Source organism: Xenopus laevis, chromosome 4S, assembly GCF_017654675.1.
Source record: "Xenopus laevis strain J_2021 chromosome 4S, Xenopus_laevis_v10.1, whole genome shotgun sequence".
NCBI lineage: Eukaryota > Metazoa > Chordata > Amphibia > Anura > Pipidae > Xenopus > Xenopus laevis.
The window spans coordinates 30,428,706-30,447,232 of record NC_054378.1 but is presented as its reverse complement, the minus strand read 5'-3'; the positions used below and the strand labels follow the sequence as shown (position 1 = coordinate 30,447,232).

Below are 18,527 nucleotides of genomic sequence, written 5' to 3'. Positions count from 1 at the left end.
TATATATATATATAGATAGATATATATCTGTTTACAAAAAAATTGAATAATTGGATCCTAAAGCACTAAAAAGAAGATGCACTCCGTGATGGAAATGCTACTATGGTAATATCCTGGTTTCAGCCTCTGGGTTTAAGAGAATCACTACACAAATGACATTTTCAAACTTTGTGGTAGGGATGAGGTGAGGGATAATACCACTGGAGTAATTATCACATTTTCACTTGTGTTAACTGGGTGCTAGGAATGACTGCTTTGTTTAAATTGACCCCCATCACTACCACAAAGGTTTGCTTTGCCATTCTAGCAGTGAATAGGTTAATAACTTAAATGAAAATGCCCCATGATGCACTTTATTTCTTCACTTTGGCATCATAAGTTCCAGCAAGTTTGTAGGAGCTCACATATCCTGTGTTCTCCACTATCGTTTCCCGCCCGCTCTTTCCTTTTCCTTTGCCAGTCTCATCGAATCGCTCCTTGTGGGACCCAGTATATTTCGATGTGTCTGTTAAGCGGTCCACTGCTCCAAGGGCTGCAGTTTTCTGCACATGGGAGATATATCATAAAATCAATACGTTTATAAAGAATCATTAACAGTGCTGTGTCAGAAACAATTTTATCTCAAAGACAAAACACCAATGGCACTACTGATGCAGTTGAACCAGTGTAGGTTGTTTATTTACTCATGAAAAAGTGGCAACATTTCGGACTTAGTTTTTGGGCCCTTGGCAGTTTTAGAGCCCTTGGCACCTGATACCAAACAGGTATATACTGGTAGTAGCATTCCATTTGAAGTGTATGTAGAAAATGTTTATCTGTGATTAAAGAAGGAAGTATAAAATGGAAATTCTAGATAGAAAGTAGGTCTAGGAATACTTGAATAAATATCACATACAACAATTAATATATACACAGTGGGTGGACAAATACCAAATAATTGGTGTTTAGATATAATGATTGGGGGAGCCATGGACTCTAATTGACTTGTGTGATCAGTGGCCTTTCTAGCTTTTTTTAAATTATTATTTCTCTTTCCAAATGATTTAATATTTATTTTTATTTACACTGGGTCTCGTTGGGTGCACCTGGGAGAAGAATGCAGGCATGACCGAACTAATCACACATGCCTGTCCTACAGAATTTTACAAGCCAAATCAAGGACTTTTCTGCAAGGAAAACACAAGGAAAACACAAAGGAAAACATTCTAATACCAAGAACTCATTGCTATTGTGTGTTCAGTTCAATGATAGTGCAGTTGAGACACACTATTAAAGAACAATGTTTTAATGTTGCTTCTTTTGCGGTGTGTTTATTCAAACAGGCCTCAGTTGAGCTGTAACACAAGCATGAATAAAGTTCCTGGGGGTGCCAAATAAGGGTTGAGATTTACTATTGGTAGCCCCTATGAGGACTGGAAGCCTACAGAAGGCTCTGTTTGGTAGAACATCTGGTTTTTATGCAACCAAAACTTGTCTCCAAACCAGGAATTCACTGGGAGCAACATCAAAGGGGTTGGTGAGTAACATGTTGCTCATGAGCAACTGGTTTGAGATCACTGTTCTAGAGATTCAGATATACAAATATATAAATTATATACATCATACCGTTATACCAGCACTGACAGGTTCCTTCCCAGCCACAAGCTTGCAGATAGCATCATAAGCCTCTTCCTTACTCTTCCCTTTGAACCTCTTTGCAGACAACTCCTCTAGTGCCTTCCTAAACTCTTCAAAGGTGATCACTCTGGCTGATTTTGCTCTGAAAAGTCAACATATTACTTTACAAAGTTAATTTCAAACATAACTATTGAATCTTGCCCCCCCCCCCCAAGACCTATGGGGCAGGTTTGAAAAATTTGTCAGGTGAGGTACTATGCAGATCTTGTCCTACAGGTCTCTATAGGCCTGCTGTATTTTCCAATTCTTGGCCCCAAGGCCATCTGTAATAGAACTTTAATATAATGCATCAGGCAATAAAGACAAAGTTCTGTGCTTACTAAAGCAGGCATGAGGTCCAGGTGTGCTGCAATGATGGCAGTGGATAATCCATGCCTCCCAACATATACTGTAGGAAACAGAAAGAGGGACAAAGAAAAATTTGGCGTGCATAGCGCAGCAATTTTTGTTTGTCCACGCCCAAAACGGGACATTTTAGAGGTATGGATACTCCATAATCACAAACTAGCTTTTTTTTAATATTAGGAAAATATTCTAAATTAGTATGAAGTGGAAAAGCATTAAAATTGCATTTTAATACAAAATTAATTCTCATATTTACATTTGTGTGTTTAGCAATCTCCCTTAAAATGAGTAATTCACTTAATCTTGTAAGTATGCCTTATATACTATCTGCTCAAGATTTACTGGCATTATTACTACAGGTTTATTCAGCTGTTATGCAGAAGGCATACTTAATGTGGATTAATACAGCCCTCCTGGCTTATGAATATTTCAGGGGCAGCTAGGTACTTACAGAGCACCTGCCCCTATTGTAAAAAAAAAAAACCAAGGCTCTCAAACAGGGCCAGATTTACATAGCGGGCACCCCTAGGCCTGCTGTTGTTTGGTGCCCCTGTCCCCTCGCCTTTATACACGCAAATTTTATGAGCAATGGGGATTGCTGCATGGAAAGTTTAAAAAACTATCTCCTGTGCATCCTCAGTGTTTCTGAACCAATATGGGTGTGGTTGGGCAGCATGCCGCCCCCTAAAATCCTGCCGCCTTAGGCCTGGGCCTCGGTGGCCTCCACAAATCCAGGCCTGCTCTCATATAAAACCTAAAAAACCTAAAAAAATTAGAGCTGGCACATTCCGTCACCCCAAAAAATAAGTCCCAAAATAGTTGTAAAGTAGTACAAAAAGCTTTATTTACATCTTGTATAAAAAATAAACGCGTTTCTTGTCCCCACAGGACACTTAATCATAGGCTAACTGATAATTGATACATACAAAATATTTAAAGGAGAAAGAGCCAATAGGAAATCTCATGGGTGGGATCACAATTAGTTACAAATGAGTGTAGGTTACTGCCCCTAGTGGCTCATTATGTAAAATACTTTTAAAATACAAAAAGTTGTTTTAATATGAATGTACTCATATTCTTTATAAAAAAAGAGTATAGCAATATATTTCTAAATAAATATGTGTAATACAAAAAATGGAAAATATTAAATATAAACATATGAAAAAGTATATATATAAAAGCAGACAGGGGTTATTTCATATTATAAATGCTCTCATATATAATAAACTATATGTAGTATAAATATTATATTAAATGTATGTAATACTAAATTGGGAATTTCTTTTTGTTGCAAGGTATTTGATCTAATCACTGTGGTCATAAGATTTACATCATTCATTTTATTAACACCCCCTATGTATCCCAAGAATGGTTTACCCTTTGGAGCACAAATTAATAAACTCCATTTTTGAAATATTTTCACTTGCAGGCGAGTTACTGAGGAGCACACATACTTTACTTTGGAGAATACAATGTCCACATCAGTGCTGGTAACAGATTTCCCATCAGTGACTTTGCAATTTTTGCATAATTTTGCCCAATTTTTTCCAGTCATTTCTTGGCCCGTTGCCTTGGTATCACCATAGATGGCAAACTTGTGAAAACTATCTTCAAGGGAGGCGATATCTGAATTTTCAGCCATGGCCTTTCTCTGAAAAATGCAGAATAGAATATCACCTGTCATGATGTTTAGCTCCATAGGAAAGTTTTTTTTTTTTTAAATAAAAGTGAAATTTTACATTTTGATAGTGTCTTAAGGGATCTCTCATCAGGATATTATTATTCAAAAATCTCTGAGTTACAGGAAGGCTATCTCCCATAGACCCCATTATAAGCAAATAATTAAACGTTTGTAAAATTATTTATTTTTTTTATAACATACCTCCCAACATTTTGGAAATAGAAAGCGGGACAAAATGAGTTGCCACATGTTTGACCACACCCATTTTTGTAACCACATCCCCTAATTACCATGTCCCTTTTATAAAATTTGGCAGGTTATAAAAGTTTCAACACATTTCTGTGTTTTTTTTTTTGTTATTGCAGTATTGCTAATGAAGGTGAATTGCCCTTTAAGCTGCACGTCAGTTTCCCCAAGAGACCTGCTTTTCTTAAATTGTTACAAAAGTATCTAAGTATCTATTCTGGGCTCTCTGCCAAAAGCCAAATAAGTTAGAAATTTTGTATATTTTTCTGGTTGTTCATGAGTTCAAAGAGAAAGTTGGCAACAATCAGGTACTGTGGGTTGAACTGTCAGAATCGGGACTGTCCCGCACAAAATGGCACAGTTGGGAGGTATGTTTTAAATAATAATAAAACAGTAACATGTTTTGCTACTTTGATTGGCAAGCAATAACAATTATTACCCCTTCATTTAACCGCATATTAGATATAAATTTTTTGTTCCTTTCTGTTCCATTCTCTGTATTCACCATCATCGAGTTACTGTAAAAAGCTAAATTTAGCAACTACTAGCAATTAAACAAGACAAATCATTTTACTTGGAAATGTTACTTTGTTTGAAGGCTTTTTAATCATACACATTTAAAATCTGTCATATTGCTGATGTCAGTCCCATAAACTGCTCTTACTTATTTACATAAATGTCAGATTGCTGCAATGTGAATATAACATCCAAGATATTATCATGAAGGTGCAGCATTGCAGTGTTCTCCAGAGAGGGAACTCCAAATCACTTTTTGCTTCTCTGTTTATTTAGTCCTTTATTGCTGTTTGATTAGCCTGCAACCCACGCTTTTTTTTTCTGCAATAGGTAAAAATGGAGGGAAACTTTAGATCCACTCATAATTCAACATTTTTTTCTTTGCGATTAAAAGGTGACAATGAGCTTCTGGCTTTTGATCTCATGGTAGATCATATAAATCCATTCATTGATAGATAACATGTCACCTTGTTTGGCCACAGATGGTTCTACAAGTTATCAATGTCCATAGCAACTTTTGTTCAATGCTATTTGCAACCCATATTTCATAAACATACAGGCAGTTTAAATGGCTACTGGCTGTATTTATAAAAAATCAGACCAAACTAGAATCCACGATAGGACTTTATTTTTCCGGAGGTTTTTTCCCGAATTGATGGATTTTTCATATTTTTCCCCAAAAAGTCTGAAATAGTTGGATTTTCGGGCAAAAAAATCTAATTTTTTTCCCACTAAAAATTCGGATTTTATAGTAAAATAGTATTTATGTTAAAAAAAATCAGACCAAACAAGAATCCACGATTGGACCTTATTTTTCCAGAATTTTTTCCTGAATTGATCATTCTTTTCTGTCTTTTTCCCTAAAAGCCAGAATTTTTCAGATTTTTCCCCAAAAAGTCTGAAATAGTTGGATTTTCAGGCAAAAAAAATAAAAAACAAATTCCATTAAAAACTCGGATTTTAGAGTAAAAAAAGTTTTTGGCATTTGGACTTTAATAAATAACCCCCAATGTGTGTGAAAATGAAAGGGAAGCTGTTACAACTCACCCTGGTAGTCTAGTGGGGGGACGGCAGGGACCCATGCCACCCCCTCGGAGGGGACTCCCACCGCGTCCAACTTCTGCGCTGCAGGCTCCGTTTCCCTAGGACGCGCACCTCCTTGTGACATAAAGGCGGAGGCGCGCTGGCGGGATGACGCCAGCGCGCAATGGCGTGAAATTTAAAAGGTACGTTATAGGAGTTTGTTCCTGGTGCTATTTGAGCTGTGCTATTCTGTTTTGAACCTGTTTGATTCCCGTTTTGACCCCTGCCTGGCTTTTGACTATTCTGACCTCTGGATCCTGACCCTTGCTTGTATACCGACTACCTCTTCTGCTAAAATCCATTCTGATTGATCTTCCGGTTTTGACCCTTTGACTTATTCTTGCTTATTCTCTCTGCCTCGGCCTATCCTGACTACAATTCTGTCTTACACCTTGTAACACGACCTTCTGCCCAAAAGACTTTGCTTACAGTTGTGCCCCTTCGCTTGTTTAGAACCTTTCGCCTTGCACCTCTCGTTTTAAGACCTGCCGGCATCTGAGTAGCTGAGGGCTCGTCCCGAGGCCAAAGGCGGCTGCTACAGGCAGAAGCACGAGCCGAGACAAGGGTGCTTGGCATTGGTTCTAGATTCAGGGTGCCAACCGTTACAGAAGCTCAGACTGATGATCTCTATGTGCTAGCGCTAAATAAAATATCTAAAATAACATGTCCCCTATATCGTAATATTTTATTTCAAATAACTATGTAAAGTGTAACCACACAATTTATATAATCTTGTATTAATTAAATCTTGCACTAGGTTTCCTTATTTATATAGAATTCATATAGACATCAACAATTCTTCAGATTCTACAGCCTTTTCTAGGAACACTTCTCTTCATATACAGAGTCTGTCTTTGTCTTTATTTGTAAATGTTTATGCATAAGGATAGAAACTAAAATTTCATATTCAAGGTAAGCCAGGCTGATTCTTGGCCCTTTGTATGAACACAGGACAACAGGATAAGCCTTACTCCATGACTGCACCCAGAGCCACTGCATTTGTCCAGATGCAGGCATAAGAAACATGCATTTTGGCGCCAAAATACTCTCTGTGTATTATTTCCTATATGAATTGTGTTTTGTGGATGTTTGAGATGTCATCAATTATAAATGGTGCTTAATGAGGTCACTTGGGTCACATGACTAATTGAACTTGTATTTCTCCTGCCTCTGGATCAACTAGCAGTATGGCAGGTTTCACAAAAAGATGGATGTGTATCCTTTTCCAATATCATCTACTGCAATACTATGAAGTCAACCCAGAGTTCTATGACCTGTATAAAAGGTCAGCCACAGCCAATTTGCAAAAATATATTTCTGCATTCTAAATGTAGGTTATTACAATAAAATACTTTCCTTTGGTTTGACTCTAGATTTGCCTTGTGTTATAAACCCAAACAATGTAGTCAAATACAATTAATTGCAGCAAAACAGAGATCTTGGGGAAAACTCTAAATAAACAAGAAGGCTTATACTAATTTTCTTTCAACAGTGGCCTAATGCTATTTAACAGAAATCAATTAAATGTAAATAACTGTAAACGTCCTCCAGTGGGTGAGTCCCAAAGAAATTTTTATGCAAGGAACCTTGGTCCTCTGCAAACCCTTTGCAGTGCTGTTTCATGTTACAAAATTTTGTTCATTAGAATGTAAAAATACTTTTCAGTGATCATATTCCATAGTTTTGGAGAACTGCTCAGCAGCACATCAAGAGAAAAACAGCAAATCTATCAAGGGGTTTCAAACCCCATTTGCCAGCAAAAAGATAACCAGTATTGGCTAGAAAACTAGTCATGCTAGCAGGGAAAGCTGCAGCAATATTATTCCAGAAGCTGGTGCACAACAAATTATATCCTTACTGCCTGGGTGCTGGTTTGAAAAAAAAAAATACATATTAATTGGCAAAAAAACACACTCACTGGGCTTTCTCAAAGTTTAAACAAAAAATTTTTTCTTTATTCAACGTTTCAGACCCTACTTGGGAGTCTTCTTCAAAAATATACAAACTTTTAAATAAACAAGTGCTTATTTACAGGTGAAATGGCGCCAAAAAACAATTGTGGTGATGTCATGAGTGGGAGTGACCACTTACCAGACCAGTGATGTAAAATTATTTTATATATATATATATATATATATGTATTTGTATATATATATACAAATACAAATACATATATATATATATATATATATATATATATATATATAAAATAATTTTACATCACTGGTCTGGTAAGTGGTCACTCCCACTCATATATATATATATATATAGTTCAAGGTCCCTGTTTATCACTAAAGGGAGTGCTGGTTTGGAAACTATTGGTGTATGCAAAAATTACCGTGCACCCCTCCCTATTCTATATTGCCTTGGAGTGCGGATACTCATTGGAGAATTATATATATATATATATATATATATATATATATATATATATATATATATATATATATATATATATATATATATATATATATATATATATATATATATATATATATATAAACCATAATCAAATCTGCATGTATAACTACTTTAGTGTTACCATATGATACTACACTTATCGTGGACATGTGATAGAAACATACCGTGCTGTGACCTCAAATAGAACAGAATCTGCTCCATATGTGGTAAAAACATATCAGAAGCCTGATATTGGAATAAAACAGTCCCAATGACTGTCACCTCTGGTGGAAAAACTTGACTGGAAACTTTTTTTAAAAAAATGCCCTTATCGCCCTTCGTGTCAGGATCGGATTGTAGCTACAAACATAACGATAGCCCGATGGGGAGACCTTTTCCGCAACTTGCTGATAGTTATTAAGGTCAGCGCCGCTCCAAATCTGCTCTGCTTTGAACCATGGCACCTAACTAGTGCACACGCTCGTGGACTCACTCGATGCGACTCCCTCACGCAGCATAATCCTACTTCGGAAATTGTTGTCTGTGCTGTTCTCTACCTAATAATCATTCAGCCGTAACGAGATTACAGCTACTATTGGGGGTAGGCGGCTCTTCTGCACCTTGTCAGTGCATGTCCTTTGCAGTGTCGATACTTAGCCAACATTTGTGCCAATGGTAACTCGCAGCTCCTTCTCCTCTTTCTGTGCATAAGGATCAAGCCAACCTGTCTCAATTTCCCTGGGTTCCCTTAACTACAATCCATTTACCTTCATCAGGCACTCTGAATTCTCCCCAGGCAAGCTATACCACCATTGGATTGGGTCAAAAGAATTTCTTGAAAAAATCAAAATGCATTAGTAGTGGTAACTATGGTAATTATCGTATAGCAACTATCAGGTAATACAAAAAATTCAAATTACATGCTGAGCGGATGGTTCATATTGGAGGACAAAGAAATTTATCCCAAATTGTAACGAATGTGGCACTTTGTCTATAACTGTTTCATACATAAACTTACAAATATTCATTCAACAAACAATAAAACAATAAATCTTTGTTATAAACAATGTGACATCCTTTGTAAAACACATTAGTGATGAAATCACCTTGCCCCACAATAACTGCATAGGAAAGGTTACCAATATTTCTCTTTTTAAAAAAAATTTAGGACAAAATAGAAAAAAATGTATAACACATTGAGAAAAAAATAAGTATTTTTTTGAAAAATAATGAACCAAACAGTTATTCATGTCTGGCACATTAGTGGCGAGTAAAGTCACAACAACTCCATTCATAAATAGTATGACAGATACAAATAGAGACGACATCTTAAGACTCCAAATGAGTTTTTTCTATATATGTGTAATATGCCACAAGTTCAAATAAAGGGGGGCATCAGGAGTGTTTCATTTAAGCCCCTAGGTGTAAGAGTATCCAATTTAAAAATCCACATTGTTTCCCTTTTAAGTAACATCAAATCCCTGTTTCCCCCCTCTCTGTGGGACCGGTACATGGTCAATCACCCATGTGTCTAAATTGTGGTAGTGTGTACTTGACTTTAAGCCAATATTTAGGTACAGGTTAGTCGATGTTCCTTGTCATTAAAGCTGTTCTGATAGCACATCTGTGATTTTTAATGCGTTCTCTGTATGATGTAGATGCTTTGCCAACATAATGAAGGTCACATGGGCACCAGGTCATAGAGACCACTTGATCCGTGGTGCAGGTCACTCTGTAGTTTATCATATATTTGTGGCCTGTCCTCGGGTGTGTGAAGAAAAATCCCTGTTGCATGCCGCTGCAGGTAAGGCAATTTGCATATCTGAAACAACCTTTTTTCAATGGTTTTTCCAACCAGGTTTTGTCTCTTCTGGTATCATCCCTTTTATCTTTCACCACCAGAAGGTTGCCCAATATCTTTTTCTTCTATACGCTTTCAGTGGTTTTCTCTTTTCCACAAATGGCAGTTGGGGGTCAGAATAATCTCCCATCTGTTGGTTATTGCCTTTTTAATCTGTAGGCCGACATCTGTCCAGTCTGTCATAAAAATCAGATCAGGTTCAGGATGTAAGGATCCTTCTGGTTGTTGTAATTAATCATTCTGGTTGAACCTCTTGACTCTCTCTAGTTGTCCATCGATCAGTTGTATAGGATTACCCCTTATTGCAAAACTGTTCTGCCAGCTGGATTAATTGTAATTCTACTGTATCACGTTCGGAGTTGTTCCTAATTACTCCCAGGAATTGTGAGAACAGGACTCCTCGGGACATATGTGGAGGGTGATGTGAATGTGCATGAATCAGACCCACCCCCTCTCCTTTTTTGAATATGGTTATGGCCAGATAATGTATGTATTGACTATCATATGCCATAGTTAGTCTTATGGGAGAATCCAGTCTGTTTTGCTGAGTGGTATATATTATATGTGGCATTGTTTGATTGTTATATGTCACTTGTGATTGTAAGCATTGCTCTGTTGTACTGATCTGATTTATCAGTAAATCAGTAAAAAAATGATACCGCCTCATGTGTACATTATTAAAAGATGTGCAGAATGTCTGCTTTGCCCTCAGCCCCACCACTGCTAAAGACAACCTTGATTTTGTTTGTTAGGGCTCCATTCTACAAATGTTAGGCATTAATTCCATCTATCTACATTTGGTTTATTTGTTCAATGTATATTTTGTGGAATTTTATATAACCATTTCCACAAGAATCCTTAATGCTTAATGAAACAGCTATGCAAGCTCCATATATCACAGCCACAATTCCCTCTGCATCTGATGCTTATTCTCTAATACCAAGCTTGTACTATCTGATGCCTAGCCCCATCAACCTAGCAATCGGCACACTATACAACACTCTAATCTTTAGGATGCACCGAATCATGGATATGTGTTGCCACCGGCCTAGCCTGTAAAACACCAGCCAAGGCCGGGGCCGGTATTACAAATTTACCGGCAATGTAGCTGCCAGGAAAATTTGTAATACACCTAAAAAAAGCCTGTGGCCTGCCCCCAGCCTTCTCAAAACTAACCTTTTTTCCTGGGCTTCTTGCCAAATGCGCGCATTGGCTCCGCATCACACCCCCTCCTTTAGCGTCACAACCCGCACCCTTTAGCGTCACTTTTAACCCCTCCACCTGCCGGTGAAGATTTTTTTAAAGGGTGGCAACCCTAGTTCTGCCTGGCCATACCGAATGCATATGCAAATTAGGGCGCGGGAGGGAAAGCACGTGACTTTTTGTCACAAAACAAGGAAGTAAAAAATGTTTTCCCTTCCCATCCCTAATTTGCATATGCAAATTAGGATTCAGATTCGTTTCGGTATGCGGCCAAATCTTTCGTGAAGGATTCGGGGGTTCGGCCGCATCCCTACTACAGCTTTCAGCTGCTACTATGGTTAGTTCTTATGTCTGTTGGCAGATGTAGCAGCTGCATCTTCATCTGCAACAATAATGAGGGAATTATTATGTTATTGACATTCATTTTACTCTGAGCTAGTTTGCTGTAACTCACATACGAAGGCTCAAAATGAGAGACCAGTTCTGCTGCATAGGTCTTATTTTAACAGCTAAAAAAATATAGGGGCAGATTTACTAAAGGGCGAATTGTCACCAGCGACCGTTTCGCATCCATCGATACATTTTGCCAAGTGCAAATGCGCTCACACTACGATAATTCAATTAATTGTGTATTTTTCGTGGTTGGCGTCAAATGCTGGCGACTTTTAGCTAGCGTTACTTCGGCAATGCGAGAATTTGATAGTGAAGATGTACTAGCATTCATATTCTGTCTATCGAAACTTCGCTAGGATCTTGCTCTCAGGTCAATTTGCATATGAAATTTAAAGTTGTATGGATGTCTTTATGTTAAATGTTGGTGCATATACTTACAAATTACACTTTAAAAAACACATGTCTAGGAAACCTTAATAAAAACAATAGAGTTATTCTAATGACCTACACATGTGCCCACTGTAAAATTAATGTTCCATATGTTAGTAAATGTATGGGGAAAACAGGTTACCCAATAAAAGTTTGTTAGGTCTTTTGCAGGCAATGAGGCTGAAAACGGAAAAGATGCCAGCGTTTTTTGGACTGATGAATTTTTGGCTCACAGAATATAATGTAACTGACAGAAGATTGAGCAAGATCTAGTTACTTTAATGCACTTCACCTGGTTTGAGGTGGCAAAGGCAACTCTGGCAAAAGAGTTTTCAAAAAAAAACTTTGAATTTTCAGTCCACCGATTGACTCCAAATAGGTTCTAGGAGGTCCCCCATTGCCCGGGGCAAGGAGGTTTAAGCTGAAGGCAGGAAGTCTGATACAGAAGACCATCTTTTGACAGAGGACTCAGAGCAGCACTATTTTGAGGGTTTACTGGTATATTTAGGTGGACCTTTCTGATGAGGCTTACATAGTTATAACCTTTCCTTTTCTTTTAAATATGCAGTTATTCAACGCCCAATTTTGAGTCTTGAGACTTGTGTACCCAATACCACAACATCGGTAGTTTCAATTCAAACCTGTTTTTACAATCTGGTCTCAAACCTAGTTTAAACTAAAACTAAAATAGTTATCAATAAAATACAAACTGACTACACTCTAGGCATATACAGGTAATGGGGCCCTTATCTGGAAACCCTTTATCCAGAAAGTGTTGAATTATGAGTAGGCCATCTCCCATAATGTCCATTTTAGGCAAATAATTCAAATTTTTTGCACTGTAATAGGTCTTTATGGTCTTTATGGCAACTAAGCTGCATGAATCTATTCTGTTGGCAAAACAATTCTATCAATTTCATTTAAAGGTTACATTTTTTTAGTAGACTTAGGGGCCGATTCATCAAGCCCGAGTGAAGGATTCGAAGTAAAAAAACTTCGAATTTCGAAGTGTTTTTTGGGCTACTTCGACCATCGAATGGGCTACTTCGACCTTCGACTACGACTACGACTTCGAATCGAAGGATTCGAACTAAAATTCGTTCGACTATTCGACCATTCGATAGTCGAAGTACTGCCTCTTTAAAAAAAACTTCGACCCCCTACTTCGGCAGCTAAAAGCTACCGAAGTCAATGTTAGCCTATGGGGAAGGTCCCCATAGGCTTGCCTAAGTTTTTTTGATCGAAGGATATTCCTTCGATCGTTGGATTTAAATCCTTCGAATCGTTCGATTCGAAGGATTTAATCGTTCAATCGAAGGAATAATCCTTCGATCGTTCGATCGTAGCATTTGCGCTAAATCCTTCGACTTCGATATTCGAAGTCGAAGGATTTTAGTTCCTAGTCGAATATCGAGGGTTAATTAACCCTCGATATTCGACCCTTGATGAATCGGCCCCTTAAAGTTGTTTTCAGATAGATCACCAGAAATAATGACTTTTTCCAATGACTTTCTATTTTCTATGTGTGATGGTTTTTCTAATATTGAAGTGTAAAATTAAATTTTTCACCTTCTGAAGCAGCTCTGGGAGGGGGGGTCGCCGACCCTGTAAACTGTTCTAAATGTATACATTTAGTTAATACATTTCTTATGTTTGTCCCTGCTGAACAGAGTCTCTGGGTTTCATTACAGGCAGCTGTTAGAATTGAAACAATAGTTACTTATACTCCAGAGATGCTGCTGAGAAATGAATCAACTAAATGTTGCAAAATTATAACAGTCTGCACCTGAATTACTGAGCTGCCAGAAAAAAACACCAGAGACAGGAACATTCAACTTTAAACTTAGTAATTGAAAAAAATCTTTATTTCTGGGGAACAATCTAAAAACAACTGAATTGAAAAAAGTGTTTGGAAGGTGAACAAATTATGGAAAAAACCCTTTAGGAAACCAAATTATTTTGTATCTCCTCAGGTTCATGTATATGGTTCCAAATTAGTGAGTACAGTATAAAACTGCAGGGGGCCCAGGGGTGTAGAGGCCCAGTAAGGGCCAAAATAACACGCAATTGCAATATATCTTGGTAAAATAGGTCAATATAATGAGCCACTGTAGAGTGCTACTGTGTATTTAGAAGTTCTGTCCTTCATATGACTGGGTTTTTCTGATAAACCAGTGTCCCTGCTCTATAAATGATTGCAAATTGGGTCTGTATGTAAAAAAATATAACCACATCATTGATTAGCTAATGATAATAATAATAATAATAATAAAGCCACTGTTTAATGGCAAGCAGAGCCCAATAGAAGAAAGGTAAAACTAATTTTTCTGTAGAAGCCAGAATGCTGGTGAATTACATGCTGCCCAAAGGTAATAAAAGCCCCTGATACTTACACAACAGATGTTGTTCTATGAAACAAATATTCCCTATGGAATGAAACAGATTATTCTTGATAAATTATTTATCCTCTCTGCTTCAAAGGGGATAAGCGTCACAAAGGTGCTAAAGTGCAGTCCCTGGTAAGGTATATTATATTAATTTGCCTTTTCTCTCTGAGATACAGCAGACTGGAAATTAATTGACTTAGCATTTAAAGAATAACAGAATAAAAAATGTGTAATTTAAAGTCTGGAAGCAAATTGGGAAGGACATTAGTGTGGCCGCACAATGAAACATAGCGGATTCTTTCAATAACTTTCTTGGCTGATGCTTTTAGATTGCTATGGACTGTACCATTACTTTCCCTACCAGCACACTTTTGGCCTCACACCAACAACATGATATCTTTTAAGCAATGAAATAAACTTACTTTAACCTACGACTATATTGTCATATGTAGTCCCCATATCAGTGTCAGACTGGGACACCAGGGTCCCACCAAAAAACCTTAGACCAGGGGCCCACCAAAAGTTTTTAGACCAGGGGCCCATCCTCAGTACTATTTTCTTAATCTCCTCACTCAGCCTCTATTCTCCTAGTCTCTTTTCTTTACATACTATAATCTATTATTCCACCTATTTAGCCACTTTGCTCTCATGGAAATAGGGAATGGCCATGAAATAGGCCAAACGTTTAGCAGCATGAGGGCCCACTGAGTTTTCCTGGTATCCTGGTGGGCCAATCCGACAGTCCGCCCCATATACATTGTCCAAATGCACATTAAATATATTATGCACATAAAATTATAATATATTAAAGTCTGACTAGCTGTTTATGTCTGTCTTTCTATTTGCTTATCATATAACCCATTAGAGACACACACACTACAGAACAGCACTGTATGTCAGCAGTATCTGATGCACATGTGTAACATGTAGCATATTGTTCTGTACTCAGACCAAGCAGACCAACCAGGATAGAGTTATTTTACTAATGTAATGTCACACTTCATGTACATACAAGGATTGATTATGTGAGATATTTAGGTATGTGTGCTGCTCGAGTGGTGATCAGTTGAATTTGGGTAGAGAATAAATGTATGTCACCTATCAGTACACTTTATGAATACTAAGCAGTGGAGAATCAGGTCATAATCATCAATTATTTATACTACACCAGCATGTTAGGCAGTGCTTTATGACAATTTATAACAAACACGGGCCAATGATTATAAGGATTCAGCATACAAGGCTTACAGAATAAAAACAATTGTGTGATATACAGGAATATACAGAAAGACTTACACATGCACTGTTTTTATTACCTTCTTTTTAGTTCTGTATGCAATTTTATATAAACCCAGTGTTCCTGGGTGTGATGTCGATTTGCCATAAGCAGCATACTACAGATGGGAACTGCCTATAAATACTGTGTGTGCACTATACTGTAATAGTACAGTTACACATATAAACAAACTGTAACTTCACATACACACTGCATATATCTAAATCTATATACTGTATCTGTAGCTCTTTTCTGTGATTAAAATTAATGGTCGAAATCTGTAAAATAGAATTCCTTAAATTATAACAGCAATTCTGGAAGTGTTATTTTCCCACCCTGCAAGAACAGATGCAGAAAAGGGGCTTCTTGCTAACACACAGTAGCTGGGAGGCAGAGAAAAAATAATACACATTAGCAGGCAAGTGTCTCTGAAACAGCTCAGGACGGCACAGTGTTTACAAGAAAGCATGGCTGGCAACAGCTTCAGCATGTAAAGCTTCTATTCCGGAGGGTATCAGTAACACACACCACTGTCTGCTACTGGCATGTCAAAGGATTTTGCTTCTCAGCAGGACAGTTTCCAAATAAAAAGAAATACATACTATTACTAGCTTTTTTTATAGGGCATCTTTCTAAAAAATACACAGCTCTTACTTTACACGCACCTGTAAAAAAGGGGTTTCGAATATGGTGCTCTACAGAACAACAATGTGCTTGTAATCTGAAAAGGGGAGCCATCACAAAAAAATAATATAAGCTTAATCATACAGAATGTTTCTAAATATAATCAATTAAATATTGTGCATTGTTGAAATAATCAAATTTATGTTCACTATCCCTCTCTCAGCATATGTTTCTCTTCATTCTGTCTTCTTGCAGCAGTTGGGTGTCAGATATTCATTAACAGTTAGATCCAATTTATCTTATTGGGGGGGGGGGGGCTTTCCAGTTAAATGAAGCTAGTCACATATAATGCATGGATTACACTGTTGTGAAGGAGAGGATGTGATGTTATGTTATATACAGAGTTCTAAAGAGAAGAATCTTACCTCCTGCTTGCCTGTGCTCTTCTGTAGATACCTCCTCTTCCCTCCTGGGCTGTAGAATGAAATGCTGCTTTAAAGACTGTAGGACTATTATCTTCTGTTTATTCCTGTATCCATAGAGACATCCTGTAAAACATCAAGGGAGTGTAATATAAATATAAATGACCAAGGTCATTTAGAGGCATACAAGATTCACCCTCCTTGCTACAGCAGGCAATATTTCACTTGATAGAATCTGCCATACAAGTCACTGGAAGAGGTTCTTTGTAAGGGGGGGGTGCCATTCCGAACAAAGACTGACAATTTGGCTTGGTTTTAGTAATTTGCTGGCTAATGCTTCAATGGCTAGGCTTCTAAGATGTAGGTATAGCCATCTTCAGCCTCCTGTCCAATATACTGTGAATAATGCATTTCCATTGGATTTGCTAAAAAGAGGTTTGTAACTAAAGAATACTTTGTTAGTGTTGTATAAAAATAATATTCAGCAGTCTGTATTTTGAAAATTCCAGTGCTAAATGTATTAACCTTATTTACCAATAAATCAGCATTTTTTTGTCCCTAGCATTTACTGCATGTATCTGCGCTTCACTGTCTGCCAAGAAAACATGGGAATTTACACTGCCCTAGTAGTCACACAAAACCCTTGTTTTCCCCGCAGTTCCAAGAAAAACAAGTCAGGCTAGGAAAGTGCAAAGGGCAATCTTAATACTGAATATGAGGACTAAGGAGGTAATATCATAGATGGATCCACAATGCTGATATTAACTATGAGGTACAAAAAAAAGGGATGCCACCAACATTTTTCAGTATTAGTACATGTGCTTCCAGGTTCCCATGCTGCTGTGCACTGTTAGTAAAATGTCTTCCCCACCTTTACTGTATTTGAGCCAAGGGAAAACAGCATGTTTATTAACACAGGGAGTAAACCAACATTCCATTGTTCTTGGATGGCTTAAATGGATTTTACAGTGCTTTTGACAAAGTAGAACCCTGTAAGAGAATTTGTTTTGGTTTATCTTTATCAAACACTTTTCCTGTTTCTAACTGGAGTTTGCACAGGGTTACCATAACCACATGGTTATAATAGGAATTACTGAAAAATACTCCATATGACCATTTCCCTGTTACAGTAAAGGCAATGCAATGTTGTTACTGGCAAAGGTATTATAAAATACACAGTAATTTAAGCTAGACACTTAGGGGTAAATTTATCAAAGAGTGAAGTTCCGCCACTAGAGGGAAATTCCTCAGCTCTCCATTCATTTCTATGGGATTTTGAAAGGCACATTTATCAATGGGTGAAAGTGAAATTTCACCCTTTGATAAATACGCCTTTACAAACCCCATAGAAATGAATGGGAAGTGGCGGAATTTCACTATTAACTTCACTCTTTGATAAATATACCCCATAGACGCAAAGATCCGATCGTACAAATCAATGTAAGATCAGACTTTCCCATCTCCCGACCTGCCACTAACCATTCAGATCAAAGTCTTACCATTCTGATCAAATAAAGTAGTAAAAGAACAGATCAGCCAATGTACTACCTCTGACAGCAATCGTACGATAGTTATGTCTGACAAAGCTAGTGACAGTCTCCCACTGAAAATCGTACGATCGGCAATACATGCAGAGATATTATCGGCAGGCGACAGAAATTTTCGAATTTCACAGACAAACAAACATATACAGAAAAAAAACAACAGAATAAGAAAAAGGAAAGGAGGACACTTGTGGCGCAAAGCAGAATTAGAAATATGCAACACAGTGACATCTTGGCCAATAACATTTATAATTCCCCAGAAACGCAAAGCACATAAACATGATAGAAGTCATAATTCCCAACAAGCACACAGCAGTTAATAAAATTTATAATTCCCAAGAAATGTTGTAAAATCACGCAATAAACAAACAGAAAAGATCTGTAAACTTGTAAAAATTCCCACTCATATCCAAATATGCCTCCACGGAAGAGACAACATT

The 18,527-nt window shown here is 37.4% G+C and overlaps 1 protein-coding gene across 1 annotated transcript; it reads right to left on the bottom strand.

Moving 5' to 3' along the window:
• tppp3.S (tubulin polymerization-promoting protein family member 3 S homeolog) lies at positions 1 to 16,758 on the bottom strand. Its single transcript, XM_018259919.2, has 4 exons — positions 16,547 to 16,758; positions 3,477 to 3,673; positions 1,606 to 1,759; positions 1 to 542 (listed from the first exon to the last, which is right to left on the bottom strand). The coding sequence occupies exons 2-4, from the start codon at positions 3,662 to 3,664 to the stop codon at positions 354 to 356; spliced, it is 531 nt and encodes a 176-aa protein (XP_018115408.1). The 5' UTR covers positions 3,665 to 3,673; positions 16,547 to 16,758; the 3' UTR covers positions 1 to 353.
• Between the last annotated feature and the right edge of the window lie 1,769 nt (positions 16,759 to 18,527).

What these genes read in the sequence shown, in the direction of transcription:
- tppp3.S (XM_018259919.2), bottom strand. Translation starts at nt 3,664, where the DNA reads ATGGCTGAAAATTCAGATATCGCCTCCCTTGAAGATAGTTTTCACAAG. An exon ending in ATTGTATTCTCCAAAGTAAA is followed by an intron (nt 1,760 to 3,476) that starts GTATGTGTGCTC and finishes TTGACTTTTCAG; the next exon opens with AGCAAAATCAGCCAGAGTGA. An exon ending in CTGTCAGTGCTGGTATAACG is followed by an intron (nt 543 to 1,605) that starts GTATGATGTATA and finishes TCCCATGTGCAG; the next exon opens with AAAACTGCAGCCCTTGGAGC.